The sequence below is a fragment of the Crocuta crocuta genome, unplaced genomic scaffold (genome assembly GCF_008692635.1).
Source record: "Crocuta crocuta isolate KB4526 unplaced genomic scaffold, BGI_CrCroc_1.0 scaffold2174, whole genome shotgun sequence".
Taxonomy (NCBI): domain Eukaryota; kingdom Metazoa; phylum Chordata; class Mammalia; order Carnivora; family Hyaenidae; genus Crocuta; species Crocuta crocuta.
In genome coordinates this window covers 108,525-117,803 of record NW_027532818.1, presented here as the reverse complement: position 1 = coordinate 117,803, position 9,279 = coordinate 108,525, and the positions used below count along the sequence as shown (strand labels likewise).

The 9,279-nt window shown below is 48.5% G+C and overlaps 1 protein-coding gene across 7 annotated transcripts in view; it reads left to right on the top strand.

The window, feature by feature from the left end:
* EGFL6 (EGF like domain multiple 6) overlaps nucleotides 1-9,279 on the top strand; it is a 117,294-nt gene that overhangs the window by 95,943 nt on the left and 12,072 nt on the right. For 6 of the 7 annotated variants that reach the window (XM_077780997.1, XM_077780996.1, XM_077780999.1 and 3 more), the window contains 2 exons: nucleotides 1,129-1,263; nucleotides 2,975-3,097. In XM_077780997.1, coding sequence (XP_077637123.1) covers nucleotides 1,129-1,263; nucleotides 2,975-3,097 — 258 coding nt within the window. The remainder of the gene's footprint in view (nucleotides 1-1,128; nucleotides 1,264-2,974; nucleotides 3,098-9,279) is intronic. The other variant, XM_077781001.1, reaches the window with a different exon arrangement.

The following is a 9,279-nucleotide window of genomic DNA, read 5'->3' as shown; positions in this document are numbered from 1 at the left end:
GAGTTTAGCTTTCTTCAGAAAAATAAGATAACATATGACAAGGCTAATTTGTGCAAACTGAATGCAATTTTCACCACCTCTGATTTGACTGGTGCCTTTTTTATTGAAAGAAAAGCTGATCTACATGGAAGTGGTCAGTGAGAAATGATTTTGGTCAGTCTGACACTTACGTAGTATCTTAAGAATGCCAAGGGAGCACTGAGTCAGCACGCGCCTGCATGTTTACCCATAGGTCCCAACGAACGACATAAAACGTCTGCTCGATTTGATAGTGAACGCAAAGCCCGAGTCTGGCTATTTTGCTCTGCGTTGCAGAGCATCGTCGGTAACCTGACTCTCAAGGGAAGGAGGGCACCCAGTTGTCTGTGAAAGTTCCATCATCACGTGTGACCCACAATTTCTGTTTAGGTGCAGTTTCAGGGAACCATATCTCGGACACCTGGGTGGCTCAGTCGGTGAAGCGGCCGACTGCGGCTCAGGTGACAATCTCATGGTTCATGAGTTTGAGCCCTGCATCAGGCTCTGTGCGGACAGCTAGAAGCCTGGAGCCCGCTTTGGATTCTGTGTTTCCCTGTGTCTCTCCCCCTCCCCACCCTGCGCACGCTCTGTCTCTGTCTCTCTCTCTCTCAAAAATAAACATTTCTAAAAAGGAAACCACATGTCTGTGACTTGAGTCAGTGTCGCAGGAGCCTTGGAGGAGCATGCTAATGAAATCATTCTTCAGTAGAAGGCAGAATTTAACATGTGTATGTGGTTTATGGAAAGCGCAGTTACCGGACTGCATTGTGTGCACGATACAGTATACATGGCTGGGAAAGTAGTAATTCAGCCACCAAGTCTGTAGTGGGTATGTACCCAGGGCCCGACACCTCCCTGCCCCAGAAGAGCCAGGGCCTACCAGGACAGATGCGAATTGGAAGTAGCGACGTGGCAGAGAGATAATGTGTCTAAGACGAGATGTACGGCATGATAGAAACACATAAAAGGCAGAGCTGTGAGTGTGGTGAGGGCATCTAGAACACCCCCCGAGGGTGTGATGCGAGAAACTGGAGTGCGTGTGCGCATGTGCAATTGGCAGGGAGAGTGCCTTTCTGGCTATCGCTGACACCTTCTGGTTCTACACCATAGATGTCGATGAATGTGCCTCTGCTAAAGCCATCTGCCCTTACAATCGAAGATGCGTGAACACGTTTGGAAGCTACTACTGCAAATGTCACGTTGGTTTCGAACTGAAATATGTCCGTGGCCGCTATGACTGTGTAGGTAAGAGTGAGTGGCACCGTCTGCCCTTTTTGTCTCCCCGACAAACCTCTAGTCTTCATCTACGGGCATTCTGAGGCCAACTCAGTCTGTCAGTTGAACAGTCTGTTGTTGACCAGTTTAACAATACAGAAAAGGTCCCGTTTTTTTGTTTCTGGCTTTGAGGGAAGTCTGATGAGATGAATTAGATGAAGCCAGGTCAGTCAAGGTCGAAAGTAAGGGACCTCAGTGGGTATCGTTTGTTCTGGGGGCAAATATCTTAAGGTGGTTTTTGTGGGTTAAAAATTTGGTTGGTTTTCTTTTTAATTTTTGACTTTCCAGCCACATATTGAAAAATGGAAACAATATAGCACAAAAGGAAGCCAAAAAAGGCCTGTTTGATCTTGATCTCGGTGCTCTGTTCATAGCAGTTTCCTCTGGGGGTGGCGTCAGACACAGGGGTGAAGGAGCGTCATGGTTCAAGCTCCAAATGGCCTAAGATGTTGGCTTTCCAGATCACCACTTTCTGATAAGATTCTGGTCTCAGTCAGCTATTAGCCTGATCTCTGTGAAAGAAAATATTTGGGCCCTTGGCGAAGGGATTCCAAGTCCAAATGAGCCAGGGACGTGGGGTGTTTCGGAGCCCTTGGGCGTGTCTGCAGTGCCCTTGATGTACCTGGGACGGGGCCTGCCCTTCGGTGGAGAGAGATCTGGGCTCCCTGTAGACGCCTACTCGTGTAACACGTGGAGCAGACGTGTGCATGACCGTGAAGCTCGAGGCTGGGGGGAGACTGGGATTTCTCTCCACCCCGCATCCAGAGCGGCCCAGGACGCGTCTTGGGTGAGCGCCCCTCGGCCACAGTTGGTTCCAGAAGTTTGAACCGTCTTGTGAAGACTCCACAGCGCTTCACGCAGATCTTTTCAAACACAGAGGCCGTTCTCCACCGGCTCATCACCTCCGTGTTTCTCGCGGGTTTGGACCCCATAGCCCGGTGCTGCTGTGTCCCTGAGAAGTAGCCCATTCCCGGGTCCCTCGAGGGTCCCACTGGACAGGGTGGGACCTCCCGTGGAGAGCTTCCAGGAGAAATCCCATCTTGTGATTTTAAGGGATTAAGATTAGCATCTGAGCTCCTTTGGTGGCTGAATTTAAAACAATGGGCTATTTTGTGTGCATAGGTCTCCCAAAGCGTGGATAGCAAGTCAGGTGCAGGAGAGGGCTAATGAACTTCTCGCTTGGGTGGGATTCGGCCAACTTTCCTGGTCTGGGTCCAGCAGACGAGCTCCGACCAGCCCGGCCCTGCTCCTGGCAGCCTTGAAACAAAATGCCTAGGAGTTCAGATGACGTCCGTGGCTCATAACCCACCTTCTCCTTTGTCGGTTAGGAGTTCTGAGCCCTTCCACATGTGGGATATATTGTCTGATGCTGTTATTTCATTCTGAATTAGACAGATGAAAACGTGAAGCAAAAAACATAAACATCTTCTAGCTTTCAGCAGTAGTGATCAGCAGTTGAGATTGTGGGGGGCTGCAGGGGGCTCCCCAGCTCCCTGTGTGCCGGCGTCGGGCAAAGGCTGGGCATTGGGAGATTTGACGGCATCCCGGTTCTCAGGCCCCACGTGGCTTGGTGGCAGGTGTTGCAGGGTCGGCCCTAGCGTTGCTCAAGTGCAAGGGATAGCCGGGCTTCTAGGAAGCCCGGCCGTTGCACAGCTGTTCACGGGAGCGTTCACATTTTTAGATATAAATGAATGTGCTGGGAATACCCCTCCGTGCAGCCTCTATGCCAGCTGCCTCAATACCCAGGGATCCTTCAAGTGTAAATGCAAGCAGGGATACAGAGGCAGTGGACTTCAGTGTTCTGGTAAGTGGGATTTGCTCCTGGCATCTTAGCTGTTCTCACTAGAGCCTTCTCTCCTTCCTCCCTTCATTTCTCTCTGTCTGTCTGTCTGTCTCTCTCTCTGTGCACGTGTGGTAGCGTGTGCATGCAACGTTCGAAAACTCCAACTCAGCCTTGTCTCCTCTGCTAACCAGACCACATCTTCAGTACTCACTGAAGTTGTGGGCGCTAAAGCTTGCAGAGCAGCAAAGGCTCTGGATTTCTGTCTGCTCACAATGTACTCTCAAAGGCTGAAGAGAAGATCTAAGGACACGTGGCGCTGCGCTCACGTCGTCTGCCGAGAGAGAGTAGGTGATGGGACAGTAACAAGCAATCCTCAAATGCCGGTGGCTTCGAACCGCAAGCTTGTTAACCACATGAATCAGAACATCTTCCAGAACACACCGCCAAAAGGCAGTGGGACGAAGCCNNNCCGACGGCGCTTTCTCGGTTATCCTCAAACCTTGGTTCACGCTTTTAGCAGAGTCTCATTGCCTTTGTGGGCGAATTCCTTACTGCATAGGCGCTAACGTCTTACATTGATGAACCAGATGTAGAACCATAAAATGTCAGCGCTCCCGTCAGCTAGGACACCAACAATGGTTTGTTTCTCACTTGCGCTGCGTGTGAAGAGAGTTGTCGGGGTGTTTCTTCTCCGTGGGGTCCCTCGGGGAGCCATGCTGACAGAGGCCCCATCATCTTCGGGTGCCACAGTACCAATCGAAGCCCTCGGGGTTTGTCAAGGCAGGGAAAGAAGCGTGGACAACCACACGCCAGCTGTCCATTCACTCATACGTGGCCCTGCCGTGTGTGCGGAGAGAAAACTAGAAGTGACGATGAGTGGCCGCCATGTACTGTCCTGGCGAAAGTGTCTCATAATGTTTGAAGTCACTTAGGTTTACCCATCTGGTCTTGTCCCTTTTATGTTGTAATTAAACAAGTTTTTTTAATGTTTATTTCTTTTTGAGAGAAAGGCCGAGCGCGAGCAGGGAGGGGCAGAGAGAGAGGGAGACACAGAATCCGAAGCAGGCTCCAGGCTCTGAGCTGTCAGCACAGAGCCCGACGCGGGGCTCAAACCCACGAACTGTGAGATCATGACCCGAGTGAAGTCTGACACTCAACCACCCAAGCCACGGAGGCGCCCCGGTGTGGTCGCTTTCCACAGTGGCTCATCGTGTGTCTTGATCTGTTCACTGCCCTGACTCCATTGTCCTATATACCCTTAGCAGGCTTCCCACGTCTTCCACACATCTGGCTTCAAGTTGTGCCTTGGCCTGTCTCATGTCTTTATGTGGCCAGTGCTCCTGATGACACGGCGGAGCAGCCGCTCTGTGATGGCAAAAAAAGAAAGTGTCCGCACCGTGGTAGACATCGAGCCCCACAGCCATCAAAGTTCACAGTACCCCGGGGGGCTGTGGTTGAGTACCACTGGAGGCGAGTGTGTACAAAAGAATGTAGCCAAGGAGGATGAGTCTGGAACTCAAATTCCCTGCAGAACCGCCGGAAGAACTGGGCAGCATTTCATCTGGAAGAAACAGTATGGAAAAGTGTACGTGGCGCCTGTAGATACTTAAGGGATGTGAAATAAAAGGGACTTCTGAGGCGGACTGGGAACAGTGGGCGGAGGCTATGTTCTCTCTTCAAGAGGCTGGCCAGGTACCTGGGAGTGGAGCCCGGAGCCCTGCCCAGCGGCCCGTTCACCATGCAGGCCTCCAGGCCTGGCTCTCTGAGGCCTTCCTGTACCGGGCTGGGTGGGATTACACAGCCACTCAGTCTCCAGTCACTCGGTGCTGTGGTTTCTAACCTTCTGTGCACAGGTGCTCATGATCTCCTTCTGGAACTTTCCCAAAGACACAGGGAGAGAGAGTGAGAGCGGCTGCCTGTGTGGGACGTGCGTGGGTGGATCGGGAGGAGGGATGCCATAACCTGGAGAGGCCCCGCAGAGACGAAATGGAGTAGATCAGCTTTTCGTATTGCATGATGGTCAAGCGCTCCTTCATGCCACCGAATCTGAACACTTATCATCCAGACTCACTTGTCAAGGGCCGTTTGGTGTAATGGTCACCAGCTGAGGCTCAGGACCTAGGAGAGCCTGACTCTAACTTTGAGCTCTGCCCTCTACTGGCTATGACCTTGATTTTATTTATTTATTTTTTAATGTTTATATAGCACTAAGAGACAGAGACAGAGAGCGAGCAGGGGAGGGGCAGAGAGAGGGGGAGACACAGAATCTGAAGCAGGCTCCAGGCTCTGAGCTGTCAGCACAAGGGATCCAGGCCTGGCTCTCTGATGAGACCCAGGGATCACCTCCCAAATAAACCCTCTGCACTCAAATCCTGTTTCAGGTTCTGCTGGGGGCTGGGGGAGCCCTCGTGAAGACAAGTACCTCTCAAGTTCATTGTGAGGTCTGGCTGAAGTAATGTACGTAGAGAGTTTGGTGCAACTGAGCATATAGTAGATGCTCAACTAAGTTAGCTGTGGTTATTGTTATCGAGTCACTTCAAGTGGCTGTTTGTTAAGTGCCTGCTGCTCCTTCTGAAATCCTGTAGAGGTAGGATGCACAAATGCTGTGCACACAGCATTGATACGCCTCAGGAGAACACTTGTTTCGGGAGGTGAGTAACCCACCTCACCCCGACCCCGGCTCCAGGCCCAAGAATCAAAGCAAGAGCTGCCTGGAATAAGCCTGGAATCCTCTTCTTTCCAGACCCTTGAATTGCCCTGAAACCGCAATGTGTTACTCATGTCCCAGTGAAGGCACCGTCTCTAAGCACACAGTTGGAAAGCTGTTTGCAGCCCGCGGTTTATTATATTGTCCCGCAGCGCTTTGAAATTCTAAATCCCACATCAGCACAAACAGTTCTGATGTCAAGAAAACTTCCATTTTTCGTTGCCCATCCAACGTGAAGCGTATTTCTGGGCGGAACACATTTTTCTTTATTCTTTGAATCCTCAGACTTAGCGCCATGTTCTGTTTGAGTCGTTGAAACCATGCATTTTGATCCTATCCATTCTGCAGCCGAATTATGTCTTTCATCTCTCACTGGACTGTTTATTTAAAAGAGAAAACGATCTTTGGGTCATTCACCATATGACTGGCCCAGCCTTTGCATTTTGCTTTGATTCTCTATAAAATAAATAGCCTCGTCTCTGTTGAAAATCGATCTTAACAGGCCCTCAACACATACTGCGTAAAGGATGGTCCAAAATTCACTCTTAAAAAAAAAAAGGTTACATATTTACTTAGCGTGAGCAGGGGGAGGGGCAAAGAGAGAGGAGAGAGAGAGAGAGAGAGAGAGAGAGAGAGAGAGAATCCCAGGCAGGCTCCAGGCTGCCAGTCAACGTGGGGCTTGATCCCATGAACCGTGGGATCGCGACCTGAGCCAAAATCAAGGGTTGGATGCTTAACCAGCTGAGCCACCCAAGTGCCCCCCCAACATTCATTCTGAGGTGCCGAGGAAAGTCCTACAGACAAAATTGAGAGAATCACATCCAATTAGCACCCAGCATTCAAAAATATTATATTGTAAAATACATTTGTAGACACTGATTATAACATACAGCATCGGTAGAGCAGCTTTTATTACGCGTCCGTTGTGTTTGCGAAAGCCCAGGCCCCAGGCTGTAGTACAGAAGAGGAGGTGGTAGGCAGTCCTTGTGCACATATGCACCCAGAGGTAGCAGTACCCTAAATGTAGACGTGTGTGCTTTCTCCCTGTTCTAATATACGTGAGTACTAAGAATACACTGTGAGATGGTGTGGTCTTAATTTGAGACACACGCCAGTCATTCTAAGCAAATCTAAGCTTTAATATTAGCCGACTCGGTCATGAAGTCAGTTTAGGAAAGGGCGCTATGTCATTTTGTTACCAGGAGCATGGCTTCTGGAATCCAGTCACCTTGGCTTGATGATCGGCTCCCTGGCCTCCTACCTGTGGACTGTGAACAAATGATGTGACCTTTCAATGCTTCAGTTTCCACACCTGCAAAATAAAGATAATAGTATCTAGGGCCATGGTCTGTGGAGCGTCCAGCTTTGGTTTAGGTCATGATCTCACAGTCTGTGAGTTCAAGCCTTGCATCGGGCTCACTGCTCTCAGCGCAGAGCCCGCTTCGGATCCTCTGTCCCCCTCTCTCTCTGCCTCTTCCCCACTTGTGCTCTCCCTCAAAAATAAGTAAATGTTTTTTTAAAACCTTTTAAAAAAAGTAATAGTATCTAGCCCTTAATTTTGTTTTGATGATTACATGAAATAATCCTCACAGAATAAGTAAATGTCCATACAAAGGGCTTGGTTCCAGCCCAGAATTCAGCAGTTGTTCCCATGAAAAGCAGTTTTCTGGGTCATTAGAAATGTGCTTCTGGTTTAATTCAATTTATAGATGGCATATTCGAGAACATAGGCATTGCTACAATAGGCCATTCCAACTTTAGTCTTTTAGCTATCACATAAACGTTCGAAGTTTGGAGGTATGGCCTAGAAAAACATTTTTTTTAACCCAGTAAAAGATTTTAAACATCCTGGTGATGAATTTTGAAAATAATAGCAAACAGGCCAAATAAATGTTGAGCGCTAATCTTAGTAATTGACATGTATTGGCGAACTTAAACCTCACAAAAGCCCTGTTCTTATCCCATCTTAATAAGCGGGGAAACTGAGGCAAAACAAGTTAAGAATTGGTCTGAGGCCGGATGACCATGATGACCAGAGGATGCAGGAGCTAGGAGTCAAACAAGAGAACCGGGCCCCAAGCCTGTGCGCTTACACACAGGATAGGTGTGTCCGTGACCCAGGGCTACCCTACAGGGATGGAGACCTGTTGGGGGCCCTCCCTGACAAACCCCGAGGCTCTGCCTTTCTGCCATCCCAGCCCCTTCCTGTTTCCTGGGTCATTCGGTGCAGTACCTTCCTCGCGTATGATTCAGCCCCTCCTCCCAGCACTGTGTGCAAAGCTCAGATGAGAGGAACCATTTCTCCTGCAAGAGAAGCGAGAATCTGGTGAACAAAGCCCAGGGGAATGAATGTCAGAATCCTAACACTCCTCAGCAAGATACTCTCACACCACAGCGATCTTCTCTAAAGTTGAGAATTTCAGGTAGGTGGCAGTCTTTGACAAAGTGGACATTTTAGAGAAATCGCCAATCTCCCTCAAGAGAAATTGTCAACTTCATTTACAGAAGACTCGCCTTGGTTCTGAAAACTCTGGAATTCCTAGGTTTCAGGTCTGCGATCCCCAAGCCTGCTGAAGCCCACCTACTGTAACTGCTTCCACGTTTGTATATTCTCAAAAAGATGATGCATTAATTGAGAAAGTTTAAAAGAATCGATCACCAGTTATGTCACATTTGAAACCATAATAACCTAGGTAAAGCCACATCTGTCCATTCATGCCCCAGCTCTCTTTTTACACCCTAAAGGAGTGAAATTGTTGATACCGCAAAGGTTGTGCTGGTGTGATTTTTTTTTTTTTTTCCAGTAGGAAAAATCGAAACTTCAACGTGGGAACTGACAGCAGATGTTTAGCTTTGCCTGGTGTGGGTTGAAACCCCCTTCCAATTATTTAGGAAGGGTCCTTAGTTTTGTGTCGCTGATTACATCAAGGACATTTCCAAGGAATGGGTGTTCCCTGTTAATTTTTCACGTGATGCCTTAGAAAAAGGTTCAGGAAACTGTCGACAGGACCAGACACTGGGGCCTCCAGAGGAAGTCCGTATGATCGGCACCTTAGAATCCAAACTTAACATGCAACCTCTTGCGAGGTAGCTGAAACGGGCCATCTGAAGGTCAGGAAAATGGGTAGTGATGCATTTCTTGGATTAGTAGAAGTTGCTTTCCAACCTCCAACCTGTAACTACAGACTGTCACGTTGATAAATTGTTAGAACGTTTCATTGAAAAGGGAAACGTAGCTCTTGCCAAAACAGCCTTAGATTGATTTCAAAGTGAAAGCAACGTATTCATTAAGAGCATATATATTGTCAAAGCATTGTTCTTTCTTCTGATTATCCCAAATATTGTAGGCTTCTCCTTATTTACTTTTCTACCATTTGAATCAGCCAAGTGATGGAGAAGGTACTGGACAGAAGAAGAGAATAGAACTTTGTCAAGAAAAATATTCTAATAAAATCCCAATCCAGTTCATTTTTATAGTCATCTTTATTTGCACTGA